The sequence below is a fragment of the Myotis yumanensis genome, unplaced genomic scaffold (assembly GCF_028538775.1).
Source record: "Myotis yumanensis isolate MYYU_CA2020_CCGP unplaced genomic scaffold, mMyoYum1.0.hap1 SCAF_9, whole genome shotgun sequence".
NCBI classification, from domain to species: Eukaryota; Metazoa; Chordata; class Mammalia; order Chiroptera; family Vespertilionidae; genus Myotis; species Myotis yumanensis.
This window is the reverse complement of record NW_027223760.1, coordinates 81,905,399-81,921,735: the sequence shown is the minus strand read 5'-3', so window position 1 is coordinate 81,921,735 and position 16,337 is coordinate 81,905,399. Positions and strand designations below refer to the sequence as shown.

The 16,337-nt window shown below is 55.8% G+C and overlaps 2 protein-coding genes across 5 annotated transcripts in view; one reads left to right on the top strand and one right to left on the bottom strand.

Moving 5' to 3' along the window:
- ZNF277 (zinc finger protein 277) overlaps positions 1 to 6,404 on the bottom strand; it is a 46,787-nt gene extending 40,383 nt beyond the window's left edge. For both annotated transcript variants that reach the window (XM_070424807.1, XM_070424808.1), the window contains exon 1: positions 6,306 to 6,404. In XM_070424807.1, the coding sequence (XP_070280908.1) occupies positions 6,306 to 6,396 (91 nt within the window). In that variant the 5' untranslated portion in view covers positions 6,397 to 6,404. The remainder of the gene's footprint in view (positions 1 to 6,305) is intronic.
- Positions 6,405 to 6,735: 331 nt separating this feature from the next.
- DOCK4 (dedicator of cytokinesis 4) overlaps positions 6,736 to 16,337 on the top strand; it is a 197,137-nt gene continuing 187,535 nt past the window's right edge. For all 3 annotated transcript variants that reach the window (XM_070424805.1, XM_070424803.1, XM_070424804.1), the window contains exon 1: positions 6,736 to 7,002. In XM_070424805.1, coding sequence (XP_070280906.1) covers positions 6,966 to 7,002 — 37 coding nt within the window. In that variant the 5' untranslated portion in view covers positions 6,736 to 6,965. The remainder of the gene's footprint in view (positions 7,003 to 16,337) is intronic.

The following is a 16,337-nucleotide window of genomic DNA, read 5'->3' as shown; positions in this document are numbered from 1 at the left end:
TCCCATGAATCTTCTCTAAGCTGTTGGAAAAAACCTTCCCTGAGAAACTCCTCCGCCCACAGCAGCTGTGGCTTCTGCCTGGCTCACCATTTCAGGAATGAACAGAGCTACAGAAACGGACACTTCTGACGCCGCCACACAGGCAATGAAGACCTACATTCCTGAGGCCATGGAAGCTGAGCGAGGAATGTGAATTAAACTTTTATAGCCTTAAATAATGCAGGAACAGGTACGGTTCCCTGATTAATAAGGAGCTCAGATCGAGGGCTCTGGAACCGGCGGGAGAAAGTGGTTACTGGGGACACTTTCCATTGTTCAATTTCCAAACCTTAGTCAAGCACACCACGGAAGGGACCCAGAATAAAGAACAGAAGACACCAATCTGAAGAGTCAAGTTGCTCGTATTTTGCTGATGGGGTAGGTTTTGTTGACACGGATGTTGGTGTCAGTGTTACCTGGGACATTTTAAGAGCTCTGGCTGCTGGATGAACCGAACCATGCTGCCTGGAGGCTGTCACCCTCCCCGGCAGAGCAAACAGCTGTGCTGTGGTCTCCACCCATGCGGAGAGCTCTGTGGCTGCTCCCCACGCCCACGGAGGGCTGAAAGGGCGGACAGGCAGGAGGGCTCCATGGAGAGGCTTCGGGTGTGTATCAGCCAGGGGTGTACGGTGTGTGGGATGGAGCTGCTGGGACCCTCTCTGCTCTTAACCAACACGATGTGGGGAGACATTCTGCGGAGCACTCACACCCCAGGAAGTGTTAATTGGGGGGATTTGAGGAAAAGGGAGTGTAGTCAAATATCTGGGAAACTTGCTATTTTATGTGTCTCTTGGACATTCACGGAACTTAACTTACTAAAGTCCTGCGGTAAGAATATATGCAACTTCATAGTGTTTGCAAATTATTTGATCACGAAAACACCTTTGTGTATAAGATATTGTGACACTTTGCTGTCCTATAAGTCTGAGTCCTGGGATACTGTCCTTGAAAGCGTCACGGCCTACTACATCTCCGCCCCTCCCCACCCACCCTTCATCAGGAGGCCAACAAAACCCGTGAGAACTCGGGTTCCGATGAAAATGTCCCCGAGTGCGACAGCAGAGAGATGACCTGCCCTCCAGGCCGCCGCCTAAGGCTTCCTCCTTTACTCTTCACTTCGGCCCCGCTCCATGGGATGAAGGGAGACAGCACTGTGCTCTACTTATAGAGAGAAGCGGAACTACCGATGCCTGCGACGAGCATGTTAAGGGGGAATTAATGGTGCAGATCTAATCTGTTCTGTGCGTACACGCTAAGATGTTTCTTCCACCAGGAAAAGGATCAAGAACAGGCCTCTTTCTCTGAGCATCAAATTCCACGTCGTCTGGGGTCATGAGGAGAAGGGTGTTATCGCTTTCTGCGGGAGGATTGTGTTACAGCCACTGATTACTCAGGATGAATGGGCAGTCTCTTCCTTCTCTTTCCTGCTCCACTTTTCATTAGCTTTTTATGTAACTTCCTCCTCTAATTCCCCCCTTTACTGAGGTTATTCTTACGCAGAGCATGTCCGACGGCCACATCCATTTCGCTCTCTTGTTGAACTACATGGCACGGATGGATTGATGAGTATCTGACTGACATCCAGCACTCCATTTGCTTCAGGTGCACAGAATCTCTTACTTAGCTCTGCCTTCGTCACGTCGATGGTTCTGCACACTTTCTACCTGTAACAGAGCTATGTGTGCAGTTCTTCTATCTCCCCTTTAGGCCATGCGATCCCTGATGGCAAGGCCTACCTTGTTTTCGACTTTGTATTCTTCTGCATCTACAACACACACACTGCACAGAGCATCCGGTTCATACAAATTCCTGCAAAGCCCTAGATGGTTTGGCTCAGTGGATAGGGTGTCAACCTGTGGAATGAAGGGTCCCAGGTTCATTTCCAGTCAAGGGCACATGGCCGGGTTGCGGGCTCGATCCCCCACAGGGGGCATGCAGGAGGCAGCCGATCCATGATTTTCTCTCATCATTGTTGTTTCTCTCTCTCTCTGAAATCAATAAAAATATATTTTTAAAAATTCTGCATGAACTAAGTCTCAGTTCTATCAATAGCTCTTACGATTTGCACTATTAACACTTGGAGTGCGGGTGAATTTCCCGCCAAAATATAAGATGGCTCTGTCTTTTGGTTTTGTTCCATCCACCAAAAGGGTGGATTACAAACAAATATTTGGTAATACGCAGTTACAATCGGCCCGAGTTTACACGTTTCCCGCACTCCACCGCAAATCTATATGAACCGAGTTAAAGACGGCTCCCGCGGAGTACGCGCAATTCACGCGAGCCGACTTAACTCGTTTCCCCCACGGGAAACGTGTAAACTCGGGCCGATTGTAACTGCGAATTACCAAATATTTGTTTGTTTGCCGTTCACAAAGATACCTACCTGCGTATGCGAACCGTTTCATACCCATTGGGGTAATAGGTATCATAAAAATCCCTGATTTTGCGCGGGAAACCTAAATAATTGCCCGCGCCATCTTATATTTTGGCGGGAAATTCACCCCACACCGGAGTGTTAAAAACTGGAAAGGCAAGGGAACGGGGTCAGATGGGATCCATCCTGTTGATCTATCCATACTCCCTCCCTTGGATTGAGAGACCCTACAAGTCGTCCATTGCTGTGGTTCTCCACCAATTTCCTCACTCTACATGCCTGATTAAAATCACCCACAGGTGCAACTAGCGCATACCCGGATATGTTATTCTTTCCTCACGAACCCTGGGATATGCATGCTGTGGGCTCCCTGGTGTCAACCCACCTTCACCTTACTCTGTTGATATTTGGAAAATGCAGTCAAAGGATGTTAATATAAGTGAATTCTCTCGTAGACAAACCAGGAAATCTTATCACAAGTGCAAGTAACTTCTCTAACATCAGCCAGCCAGAAGCAGGAGTGAGATTTACACCCACTAAAGCCTGTCTCTGAGCCATGGCCCTGGAAAGGTGGCCCATGCCCAGGAAGTTGGTCGGGTCGCACCGCTTCCCTCACGTGGGCGCGTGCTTCCAGAGCTTCCAGAAGTGGGTCATGAACTGGCTGCTACTAATTCCAGAGCTCCCAGACGTCCCTCCCCCGCCGCGGACATTAGCTGTAGGGCTGCGCACAGCTAGCTGCCCGGCTGTGGGTTACTAATAGGCAACAGTCTCAGCTATTAATTGCTTTGTAGTGGTAATTGCGATGAGCCGATACAAAGTATTTTCTTTTCTAATTGGCTCTTACTGGTGAATAGCAGCTTGTTACATAACAGAAAATTGTGTTAAATAACCACAATTACAATTCTGAGGGCTTTCTTTAAGAACAACACAAACACACCACAAATCTAAGCGTTCGGATAAAAACACTAACAGAACGTAGAGCCTCTAGCCTTGCCTGGGAAGCGTTTAGGTTTCAGATACGGAAAAACAGGAACCGGGACAGCATGAGGGAAACCCGGGACAGAGCAGGCTTTTCCTTCCCTTTAAAAACAACACTTAAAAGCTGGGCTGTGCTGGCCCAGGCAACGCCTAGAGGACAGGCTCCAATGGACCCCTCCCCCCAGTGTGACTGGGGACAGACAGGGTTCTCCCATCAGCTCTGATCCCACCACCTCCCTGACAGGTCCCCGGGGAAGGCCCCAGCACAGAGCAGATGCACAGTCGCCACCGAACCAACCCAAGTGCCACCACAGCTGGCACTGTCCCAGGAGACGCGACGTGTAACAGTATTTCATACGGGACCTGGCACCAGCTACTGCTCAAGGAATGTGAGCTCCCCAGCATCATCGTAATGATAACACCTCCTTCCGAGTGTCTCCTCTGAATGGCCTACAAGCGGTCTGTCCACTTTCACAGGAAAGCTAAAGGGTGCCCTGGAGGAGGCCCCTCAGGCCGCACACCAAACCCACCGGACTAGGTTTCTAGGACTCTCTCTTCATGACACCCTCTGGCCTGTACCTCGCCAGGCCCCCAACTGGACGACCCCCAGAGCTTCCTGCTGACTCAGCCGGCGCGCATGCCTGCATGTGGGGAGCCGGGCCTGGGTGTGCGGGGCAGCACAGGGTGGGGGTGGGGGTGGGGGTGGGGGTGACGGGATAGAGACAATGTCAAGAGGCTTTCCCACCACATAGTTGCAATTCTAGCACCCAGAGCCGGCAGACAGTCAGTCTGACACCCCAAGATTCCCTGAATGCCCGCAGTCAGTCTGACACCCCCAGATTCCCTGAATGCCTGCAGCCTGCGCAGTTATCCCCACACATTCTCAAGCCTCCCCTGGGCTACCCCACCCTTAACATTGCTCCCCAAGGGCAGAGTCGAGAGCAGGCGGTTTTGGAGTCCATCGGGTTATCTTCGCCCAGAAGGCAGCTTGTATGTATCGGGGCCGGCTTTGTGACTTTCACCGTCAGTCACTCTGCAACGTAGGTATTACATCTCCATTCCCACACGTTAGCAGCACGTGCAATATACGCATGCAACGCAGCTACTCAATGTCAGAGCTGAAACTGGACGAGGGTCTGCTCCTCTGTCCACTGTCCTGTCAAACAAACGCGCTTAAAAGAGCTGCATTATAAGTTCGTGGAATAAACTTCAAACCGACCTGACCCCTGAGCTGCTGCAGTTGACTATGCGCAGCTCTGACAAGCACCGGTGGATACAAGTAACACAAAGCTTGCCCCCAGCAAGCGCACTGTCTACGGGTGGCCACAGCTGCCAAGCAAACCTAGTTCGAGATGTCAGTGTGATCAGGGAGATCTGGGCGGGGAAGCAGGGCGGCTGGGGGTGGGACTGGAAGAGTTAGACCCAGAGCGTGGCCCTCACTCTCCAGCACGAGTCACCCTGAAGATGTGGAGCCACGAATACATGTTCATGTCTATCAGTTTCTCACTTCTATCCACTAGTCATTTAAACACTGGTCATGGGTGGATGAGGATACGGGGAAAATCTCATGTATTCCTGGTGGGAAGGCACACTGATACCTTTCAAGAGAAAGATCTGACATCTACCAAAATTTTAACATGTGTCACCTTTGGCCCAGCAATTTGTTAAGAAATATACCCCTAGTGGCCAAGGATATGTATATAAAGCTATCTCGTTACCTCATTACTAAAGCCCCACTATATATATATATATATATATATATATATATATATATATATACACATACACATACACACACACCACACACACACACACACACACACACGAGAACGGCTGGGCTCAGGGACGGCACACCCACTGTATATGGAGCACAGTGGGTGCAGGCCTTTAAAAGGGGCGCTGAATTAAATAATGACTTTATCCCTGCACCGCTCAGAAAAAAACTTAGGATTAAACGTCAGTTAAATCGGGAAAACAGTAACAAAGAAAGAACAAAAAAACGAACCAAATTGAAGCCCAAAGCAATGTCATCATAAAAAGATCACTTGCTGTGCTAAATTGCCTACCAGGGCCAAGAAGATAATGGTTAAGGGTCTCCGGAACACCTGGGTGTGTGTGTGGGGGGCGGGGGGGGGGGGGGGGGCGGGGAGGGCGCCAAGCCGGGTGGTGGGGGAGGGCAGGGGGTGGACCAAAGGTGAAGGATGGGCTGGGAACCCTGAAGACAAGCCCTGCAGCTTTCAGAGTCTGGGCATCGGTCTCTGCGGTGGACCCGACAACGTGAGCGTCGGGCAGAGCCACGGTGGCTGGGACCTTCCGAACCCCCTCCGGGCGTGCGGACGCCCCCTTCCTTTCTCCTTCCCCGAGGACCCCGCTGGGCGCCACCTCGAATCCTAACCGCCGGGGCGGTCCGCGAGCGACCGGGGAGGCGGAGGGACACCCGCACGCTCCCGAGGCCGCTCCCGCCAGCACTGGGCACACCTGTGGACTGGACAGCAGGGACCAGCCTGCAACTGGAAATCAGCCGGCAGCGCAAACTTCTCTCCCGAGGCCTCACCGAGCGAAGGGAGGCGGGGCCCGGGAGCCGGCGAAGAAGAGGAGCTGCCGACCCCAGAGGGTGACTGCCCGCGAGCGGACCCGAGTGGACCCACACCCGCTCGGCAGAACGCAGAGCCGGGGCCCCGCACGCCCCCGGAGGCCCGGGAGGCCGTGCCACCCCTTTGCCACCCCCTCCCTACACAGCTCCCACCACCCGCCGCCCGGGATCCACGCGCACCCCCGGGCCCCGCCCTTGGCCCCCTCCCTCCCATGTGGCTTCAGAGCCGGTCGGCTCCCGGAGTCCGTCCGGCGGCCAGCGGCATCCTGGCCCACGAGAAAGGCGCAGCCCCCCCGCGCCTCGGGGCACCGGACTCACCCTCGTTACTGACAGCCCCGGCTCCGCCGCGACCGCCGTCACCGTCTTCCCCGCCTCCGAGCGCAGCCCCCGGGGCTCTGGGAGCCGCCATTACGCCGCCGACAGGGAGAGGGAGGGCCGAGGGGCGGGGCGGGACGGACGGGAACCAATGCCAGAGCGACTGGAAGCGCACTCCCCGTCAACGTGACGTTTCCTCCACGCCCACGTCGTGCCGTCACTCTCTAGACCAATAGAACGTGGCGAGCTGAACCTAACCCCCACCCCTAATAGTTCAGACCACGCCCCCTTCCGGAATGGCCCGGCCCAGAACTACACTTCCCAGTGTGCCTCGGGGCGCTCGGCAGGGAGGGCCGGAGCAGGCGCCGGCGGGCGGGGGTGCGCCCGAGAGTGCCCCGGCGTGTTCGCTTAGTTCAGTGAATCAGAACAATGACTGCGCCGCCGGGTCGCCGCGAGCGCGTCCGACTGTGAGCGGCCGCCGCCGGCACAGCGGCAGGCGGCGCAGCCTGGGCCGCGCGGCGTCAACGCCGGGCTCGGGAGCCTGCAGCGCGCCCCGGCGCCCGCAGCGCACTCCTCGGCGGCTGTGCATTGTGAGCCGGAGCCGGAGCCGGAGCGGGGCCGCGGGGAGGACGCAGCCCGAGCGCCCGGGAGCCCTGTCCAGCCATGTGGATACCTACGGAGCACGAGAAATACGGCGTGGGTGAGTCTCCGCGGGGCCAGCTTGCATGCCCGCGGGCCGAGCGGGTGCGCGTTCCGCGCGTCCTTGCCCCCGCGCCCCTTGCGCTCTGCCGGCTGCAAACGCCTCTCCCCGGCTGGCATCGCGCTGCGGGCTCGCGCTGCGGGGAGCCGGCCTCGGGGCGTGGAGTGCGCGCCGGCGTCTCGCCCCCCACCGCCCTAGGGTGCTCGGACTCCCGGGCGGGCCGGGGGCAGCGCGCGGCCAGCCGCCCGCTGCGGGCTCTGCGTGCGGAGTTGGAGAGGCGACGGGGCGCGAGTGTCAAGTTGGAGGAGAGCGGTGGACGGCGTTCCTCTGCTTCCTTCCCCTTCTCCCCCCGCGGCTGTGGGCCGTGACGACCTCCCAGATTGGAGAGAGAGACGGAACCGCGGCGCCCGCCGAGAGGACACCCCCGAACAGAGGGAGGCGCGAACCTCCGCTCTGGCTGCGGGCCACGTCCCGGGAGCGCGGAATGTGGCCCCGCGCCGTGGAGCCCGGTGACAGCCCGAGCCGGGCCGGAGCCTACTCCCCCCGTTCCTCCCTCCTCCTCCTCCTCCCTCCCAACGCGGGGTTCAGGGGACTGTGTCCTAGGGGCGGGGGCGCCGGTCCTGTCACCATCTGCGCGGCCCGCCCGTTGCTCTTCGGAGGGGAACGGGTGTCGGGGCGATGTTTTTACTTCGGGGCGCCCTGCGGCGGGGCGAGCGCGGCGGGGGCGGCGATGCCGGGGTCCCGCCTCGGGAAGCCTGGCTCTCGGGAGCCCGGGTCCCGCTTTGAGGACGGGCGCTCGCTGGGCACGGAGCCGGGGAGCGCGCGCGGTTCCGTGCAAAGGTGAACAACAAAGGACATCAGTGCTGACGGATGGACGCCGGCGTCTCCCTGCCTTTCCCTCCTCCCGTGGCGGCCCGGCACAGTTCCCGTTTCTGTGGCTCGATTTCAGCGGGGTCGCCTCTTGGCAGTTACTCCCCGTAGGATTGTAACGATCGGCGAGCCAGGCTCTCCCAGGAGCCTGCAGCGGCCCCGGGCGATGAGCCCGGCCCGAGGCTTCCCCGGGAGAAAGCGTTATGGATTTATCACTCCTAATGCCCCCTCCTGCCGAGGGCCGGGCACACTTTTTCTTTTAAATTGGGGACAGACCTAGTGATTTAGAAGATGTGGAGGTATGTTCTCGGGTGCTAAATCCCTTTGTAATTTAAACAAATCTGGGAAGCCTTCCCAGGGAGTGGTATTTTTTTTCCAACTTGCCGAGGCATAGGGGTTCCCGAGTCCTGGGAGAGGACCGTCAGTGGAGCACAGTCATTTCCGATGTTTCCGTGAGCTGCCATCTGGACCGTGGCTGTTAGCAAGACAATAGTTTGTCTGGGCCCCACCTCTGGGAAGGGGTGCCCGCTTCCCCTCTCTTCAAAGTGGAAGGAGGAGGAGCTGGTGGGTGTCTCCCTCTCCCCACCTTTTTGGGGGTAGGTTAACCCTTGCCAGGAGAAGACAATGCCTTCGCTGAGCTGGGGAGGAACCCAGGCCCCCCTGTCCCTGGCTTTGACATCCCCACCCAGCAACCTGGAGCCCGTCCCAGATGCTGCTTCCTTCCAAGAGTTAAATGAGACTCCTGACGGCCGGGATTGATTCTCCTCATTTCCGTCCGTGCCAGGTCACAGCTGGGGAGCTGGTGTTGATTAGCTCTGCCCCGGCCTTTCCCTGCGAGCCGAGCCGTGGGCAGAGGCTGGACACGCACCCGGGGATGCCCTGGACCGCCAGCCGGATGTTATCAGTCAGGCTTCTGGGGCTGCAGTGGGCGCCTGGCTCCCGGGTGGCTGTGATTTGGTCCTGGAGGGGCAGGCGGTGGCGTGGGGAGCACTTGCTTGGGACGCGGAGGCAGAGTGAGGCGAGAGGTGAGAGCAGAGAGGAGTCTGCTGGTTTATACAGCGTCATGCTTTCATCATTAATTTTTGTGCATTTGGCCTATGGAATGTTTAGCTGCTCGTTAGAAGCCATCTGTTAGGCGTGTGTGTGGTTGTGTGGGGTGAGAATTTTGCTAGGATGCTTCTGCGTGGACTAGTTCTCACCGTTGAGTCCTATTTGTAGCTGCCTACACCGCAGGTTGTTCAGTTTTTTTTTTTTGGTTGTTTTTTTTGGAAACCTTGGTTGGTGCCTGGGCTTTTCTCATCTAGTTTTTATAAACATTAAAGAAAAGATATTTTCTGGGCACCGATCTTTGGCTGATATCAGGTGTAGGAGTAACTCAGTTTCCTCATTCTTTGAAATAAATCAGTCTCTGTAACCTGGGATACCTGACTTTTCAATGCACATTGTGTATTTCCACAATGATACTTTTTATTTACCATCAATTATGCATGAGATTATTATGTGGTAATTATATGTCTTTATGGATTTATGTTTCAATTTACAGCAACATACTGTCAACATGGATAAAATGACTTACATCCTATCAGGGATTAAATTCCTTTTTAAAAACATCCTCACCCAATGATATGTTCTTACTGATTTCAGAGGAGGAAGGGAGAGGGAGCGAGAAACATTGATGTGAGAGATCGTCTGGTTGCGTTTCGTACACACCTAACCGGGGATTGAACCTGCAACCTGGGCATGTGCCCTGACAGGGAATTGGACCCGCCACCCTTCAGGGCGTGGGAGGATGCGCCAACCAACTGAGCCACCCTGGCCAGGGTGAAGTCGCTTGTCAGATCTGATGTGTGGGCACTGTCTTCTCACTTAACTGATGCATGGTCTTTATACGTGCATTTAGTTATGTACTGAGCGTTCCGATTCCAGGGCATTAGAAAGGAACAGGGTAAAGCTGCAGTCCTGAGGGGTAGGGAGCCTGATCTCTTTAAAAACATGGTAGCAGACACAATGATAGGTGTGCCGCGCTCACCTGAGGTGGGGGGGAAGGGGGCGGGCGGTGAAGGATTCAAGAAGACAGACAAGAGAATAAAGCTGGGGCCGGGTGGGACGCTGCTCTTGGATGGAGAGACAGTGCCACAGCCTGCAAGCCAGAGTCTTTATTTTATAGCCAGATTCCACGAGGCAAAGTAAAGGCTGTTGACAATGTTCTCGCGGGTTTCGAATCTACTCAATTACGTGCACCTGAACTCGATCAAGCTTTGTTCTAGCAGCACTTGCTGCACCTCCCACAGCCTATATCACTCAGCCACCTGGGACCTCTGGTTCGGACCATAAGGTCAAGCTTACAATATAGCCTTTGGCTGTAATTGTGCTGGGAGGGCTTTGCCTCCAAGCTGGGACTTGCACGTGGCTTTGCCACGTGAGGACCTGCCCTCTCATTAGTCTGAGGCTTGAACCTGTCCAACCGCTGTAGCCGCTCCCCACAGATAGGCATATTGTATCTGGGGAGATTCTGGTTGGTCGTGGCCCTAGTCTAGACAATACTGTCCGCTGTGTGGCCTTAGGTAAGTCACTTACCCTTTCTGGGTCCAGTGATAGCCAAGGCCCTTCCCTGTCCTGATTCGGTAGCCCTCTTCCAAACAAACACGCGTTTTCGTTAGAAAAGCATCCCTGTTGCGGAGGTCGCTACGAGAAAGACACTTTGGCTGGGACACACCCACCTGCTTTTGACTGAGATGAGAGAGAAGCAAAAGCTACCTGGCCAGATGCCAAAACCCAGGTGGCGGCTGCTAGTTCCTTCAGTCTCATCCTCTCCAGTAGGAACCCCACGTGCAGTGACTGAAGCGCTTTCGCTCGCCCGCCCGCCCCCTCACAGATTTCTGCACGATCACTGCCTGCCTCCTGCATGCCCGCATCTGTCACCCCCTCTCCCTGCCCAAAGCGGGGTGGGCATCGTCCCAGAGAAAGCGAAGGCCACGACAGACGCCTGCATTCCTGCGCTCACTCGCTCAGCGGGCGTTTGTGCGCACGTTGCCAGGTGAGCCTGCGAGTCTCCGTGCACCTGCGGGCCTGGGAGGGCTCTGCATGGGGGGTGTGGGCTGGGCCGATCCATGCCCAACGCCAGGCGCCTTCCTCCGAACAGGACGCGCAACAAGCTGACCTGAAGGGGACACGTGTCATCTTAAAACAAGTCTTTTCGTCCTGATACCACTGAGTGCTCCCAGTAGAAACCTCTCTGTTTCAGAGCCCCTCCTGGTCTGGGAGGAGGTATTTCTACGGGATCTTTAAATATATATTTTACTGAATTTTTACAGAGAGGAAGGGAGACGGATAGAGAGTTAGAAACATCGATGAGAGAGAAACATCGATGAGAGAGAAACATCGAATAGCTGCCTCCTGCACACCCCCTACTGGGGATGTGCCTGCAACCAAGGTACATGCCCTTGAATGGAATCAAACCTGGGGCCCTTGTGTCCGCAGGCCGATGCTCTATCCACTGAGCCAAACCGGTCAGGGCTCTACAGGATCTTTAGACCGTCTTCTTTTTCGAGGGACACGGGAGTGGCAGCGTGTGTGGGAGAGGGATGAGGGCGTGTATCATTTCCCTAGCTGTGTACCATCTGTGTCGGAGAACACGCGTCAGTCAGCAGTCATGTGCTGCTGGGAGTGTGGGCACAGGATGAGGAGCAGTGAGGGGAAGAGCAGGAGGGTGCTTGTTTCTGAGTAAAGTGCCATCGAAGGGCTGGGTGGACGGGGTGCCACTGACAGGCATGGCCAGGCCTCCTGTGGCCATGGCCTCCACACAGGTTTCCCTGTCCTCGTCCTTCTCGGTGATGGTTCTCTCATGAGGTCCCCATAGTAACCCAGAAACAACGCCTCTGCAGTCTAGTCTCGGTCCCCCCGCCCGGCTGTATCGCAGGCACCACAAAAGGGGGTTGTAAACATTTCAGGCAACCTGAGCGTTTCCTGTGTCTCGCTCCCTCCAGAAGACCACAGTTGCAGACGGTCTCATACGTTATGTCCAAGTCGCTAGCAGGGCGCTTTCAGCTGTGAGCATCGGTGGCAGAAAAACCTTTAACCCTAAGGAAACGCAGCCCAGATGCTGTGACTGTGAAATGCTTGTAGTGTTCCATGTCTGCCCGCTGTGGTAGAGTGATAATGTCTGTTTAAAAGACGAGGAACAGCTTCCCAGGGGCCAGGCGGCCTCCTCTGGGTCATGGCTTAGGATCGAGTTTGGCTGTCATTCGTAACAGGAAATACATTTAATTTCCTGACCTGATATGTACACAGACGCCGCCAGCACCCCTGTGCCATAAGGGAAACAGTGCCGTTCATACTCTGTGTGATGCTCTGTTTTTTTTTTCATGAAAAACAAAAAACAAAAAACGCTCATCATGAACTTTCCTGAGTGATTCACTCATGGGTCCTGACCCTCAGTTTGCAAAGCTGTGCTCTGGGTCCCATGTTTGTGGTGCAGGAGGGACCGGAACTCAGACCCTCTGGGTTTCTAGTCAGATTCAATCATAGCAACCGTTTCTTCCCCACAACAGTCAGATAGTTGCGTTTGCTGCGACTTAGAATTTAATAAACATCCTTTTCCCCCTTCGGGGTAGGCCAGAGCCCATCTTTTTACTCACCGTTTCTAATTAAAGATGCAGCAGCTATGAGAGGCCATCACATACGCTGTCGCTGTCCCTTGAAGGGCACGTGGACTTCCTCCTGGGATTTTTAAAAAATATATTGTTATTGATCGTGGAAAGGGAGAGAGAGAGAGACATCAGTGATGAGAGAGAATCAATGATTGGCTGTCTCCCTCATGCCCCACACTGGGGATGGAGTCAGCAACCCGGGCTTGTGCCCCGACTGGGAATCGAACCTCAACCTCCTGGTTCATAGATGGACACTCAACTACTGAGCCACGCCGGCCGGGCCCCTAGCATCTTGTGACAAGGAGGGGAGGAAGGCACTGAGGCTGTCTTCTGGGTTCTGGCTTGGACAGCAGGGTACATGCAGGCGCTGCTTTCAGAAGAGGCACTTTTGTAGGTGGCAGGTTTGTGGTGGGAGGTAAGAGTTCTGCGAGGTCACCTGGAGTTGTCCAGGCCGGTCAGACCCCCAGGCGGCTGTACCCAGGGGGATCCAGCCCCGAGCAAGGTTCTGATTGAAGAGCATCATTCGGTTTATGTGCGATGACCGAAGTGATCAGCCTAGATCAGACCTCATTAATTGTGTTGACTTTGATGATGTGGTCTGCTCGTCCAGCCTCAGATTTAAAGCGACAGGCCCTAAATGCCCAAAGAGCAGTCATTGAAGCACTTTCGTAGGACGGGTAGCGGGGTCTCTCCGGGAAGAAAGATGAGCTCCCCTGGAGAGTGGGCAGTGAGCCCCACGTCATGGTCCTCTCTCACTTCGCATGAAGGCATCGTCTGGCGACGGCATCCCTTATTTCTGTTTCTGTGACGGTTCTCTCATAGGCAGATCTGAGGCCAGGGAGTGCAGCTGGGGAGGTTTCCCTAGCAGGGTGCTGGAACACACACAGGTTATACCTCATTACACAGGGTTTATTTATTCCACGAGCAGCATAGAAATATGTCCACACACCCGCAAGCCGGGCAATGCTCAGATACCCAACGCAGTGTATTGTACACACAGACGTGTGTGTGTGTGTGTGTGTGTGTGTGTGTGTGTGTAATTACGTGCAATACCTCTTAGGAGCCATGGGGCCAGTTTTAGAATTCTTAAAGCTATAGCCTGCACGCCTGAAAATCATGTGACTTGGGATAAGGGGTTTCCCCGTAAGCTGGCCTGAGGGCTAGCCTCCTAACGTTCTCCTGAAGCATCAGTGCAGGCGCACACAGAGGCAGACGCCGATCCTGTTAGAAATTAATTCGGGCCCGGCTGGCGTGGCTCAGTGTTGAGCATCGACCTGTGAGCCAGGAGGTCATGGTTTGATTCCCAGTCGGGCACGGGCCCGGGTTGCAGGCTCGATCCCCAGTGTGGGACGTGCAGGAGGCAGCTGATCCATGATTCTCTCTCATCATTGATGTTTCTATCTCTCTCCCCCTCTCCCTTCCTCTCTGAAATCAATTAAAAAATATATATATATATTTTTAAAAAATGAAGTGGACCAGAAAGCCTGTGGACAGACCTCGGCGGGCGTTCTGCACGGCAGGTGGGCTGATTGAGAAAGTCTCTTCTCTGCTCTCCGTCCCCAAGCAGAGACCTGGAGGGGAGACCTCCTCCCCCCGCTCCCCCTCCACCCCCCTGCTTAGAGGCCAGGCCAGGCCATTCACCTGCGAGCCTGTCCATCCCTGCCTGCAGCATTGGGGGTCCCTCCCGTCCCCTCCCCCCCCGGCTCTCCGTTTCCGTTGAGAGGTGACACTGCCAGGGACAACTGGGGCAGGAAGCTGGGCGGGTGGGTGGAGGGGAGTCCAGGAGGATGTCACTCGGTCTTTGAGACGTGTCCTGTGGTCTCCGTAAGCACAGCGAGGCTGTGGCTGCCTCACGCGTGGCGGTGACGGAGCGCGGTGGCCATGGGCATGTTGCGAGGCGTCTCTTGGTGACAGGGAGGAAGTGGTGGGGCAGGAGGTGATCTCATCTCCATGGCCAGGAACCAGGGCGCAGAACTGGGAACTTGGCTTGTGGCCCTGCCCATCCCCCAACCTGGGGAGGGAGACCGGTAGGTGGGACGAGCCACGCCCTTCCTTTCTCCATCCAGCTCCAGCCGGCAGGGCGGGCGGCCCAGGCCCATGGCGGCCCCGCAGGAGAAGGCGCCTGAGTCAGGGGGGCCCCTGAGCTCGTCCTGGTCCAGGCACTTTCTCCTTCTGCAGGGCCGCCCTGGCCATGCGGCCCAGTGGATAGAGCGCTGGCCTGCGGACTGAAGGGTCCCGGGTTTGATTCTGGTCAGTTGCCTCCCTCGGTCGCGGACTCCCAGCCCTGGTCGGGGGCATGCGGGAGGCAACCAGTCGGTGTTTGTCTCTGTCTCTCCCTGTCCCTTCCACTCTCTCTAAAAAAAATCAGTGGAAAAATGTCCTTGGGTGAAGGTTACAAAGGAAGATGGCTGTTTGTCTGCCCGGGGGGTTGGGAGTGGGGAGTTACGACATTCACATGGAGGCTTCGGGCACCCAAATATCACAAGTGTGATTGCTCTCCACCCCACTCTGTCCCCGGGGAGCATTCCAGAAAGAGAAGTTCAGATAGGAGCTCTGCTAATACTCCTTGGATTTGACAGCCACTCCTTCCCCATGTGGCGAGCCGGTTTTTTTAAACCAAGCCATTATCGTTTCGTTTTATGAGAGCACTCCTTGGGCCTCAACCTAGACACGCCTCCCCGAAATCTTGAAGCAGAAACGTGGAGGTCTGCTTCTGTGTCCTTCCCTCCCACGCGGCAGAGCCCTGCCTGCTGTGGGTGACGAGCGGGGAGCGTGTTTGGGAACACGGACACACATGCGTGTGAAACAGCTACCATGGCCTGAGCTGGGTCCCGGGGAAGCGTGGCTGCCTGTCCCGGGTGGGCGGGGAGGGAGCCTGTGGCCAGTCCTCCGAGGGGTCCATGTTGCCGGGGGGCGTCTGGAGTGCCGTGATTAGCAACGGGAATGACTGCATTTTTGCAAAGTTGCTCACGTTGCCTTAGGTTGGCAGTTGTCCACCTGCGCCCAAGCCGCAGGGATCGTTAAGGTGAGCCACGCCTGCCACAGAGGCCTGGCCGTTCCCTCAGGTTGTCAACTAGGAACATGACGCCAGCGACAGCCGCCCAGCATGAATAGATCCAAATCACGCCTGTATGTTGGGTCAAATCGGCCAAAAAGAACATCCTTTGGCTGTGCCGCGGGATTTTAGGCCTCAGTTTATGTGCCACGAGGTGAGAAAGGTGGAAAGCCGCCGCCTTACGTCATCAATCACGTGGGCGCTGTCAGTGCAACCACCGAGTGGTCCTGCGATGGTCCCTGTCTCCCGGCCGCCGTCACTCAGCTCCAACCTGAGGACGGCGTGGGCCGCCGAGGTCACCTTAAAGCAGGTGCATGGACTTCGTTGGATGGCAACTTGGTCGGAGGCCTCACTTGGGTGAACTTTGGCTTAGATGTTGAAGGCCACGCCTCTGAGGATAAGAAAGTAATATTTAGGGGAACTCCCCCCCCCCCCCCCCCCCACGTTCTATCCTTATCCTGATAGCGGGTGGTCCATCCATCTTAGCGTGTCATATTGATGCTCTCCTCAGTGGTCAATGTGAAGGTGCATCCCAGGACACGGTGATGGAAACACGCGTGTGAGGTGATCATGTATTGGGTGCATCTGTTGTGAGTGTATGAAGCACTGGGCTAGCGTGGTGGGCACACAGAGAGGCGTGGAACTGGGTCCCTGGGCGAATGAAGTGAGAAATGGCTCCTCGTTGTGTCTCGTTTAAGTTACACTTTTCCCCAGGGGAGGTGTTTGTGTTTCGTTAAAACTGACGCCCTGGGTGAGGCAGC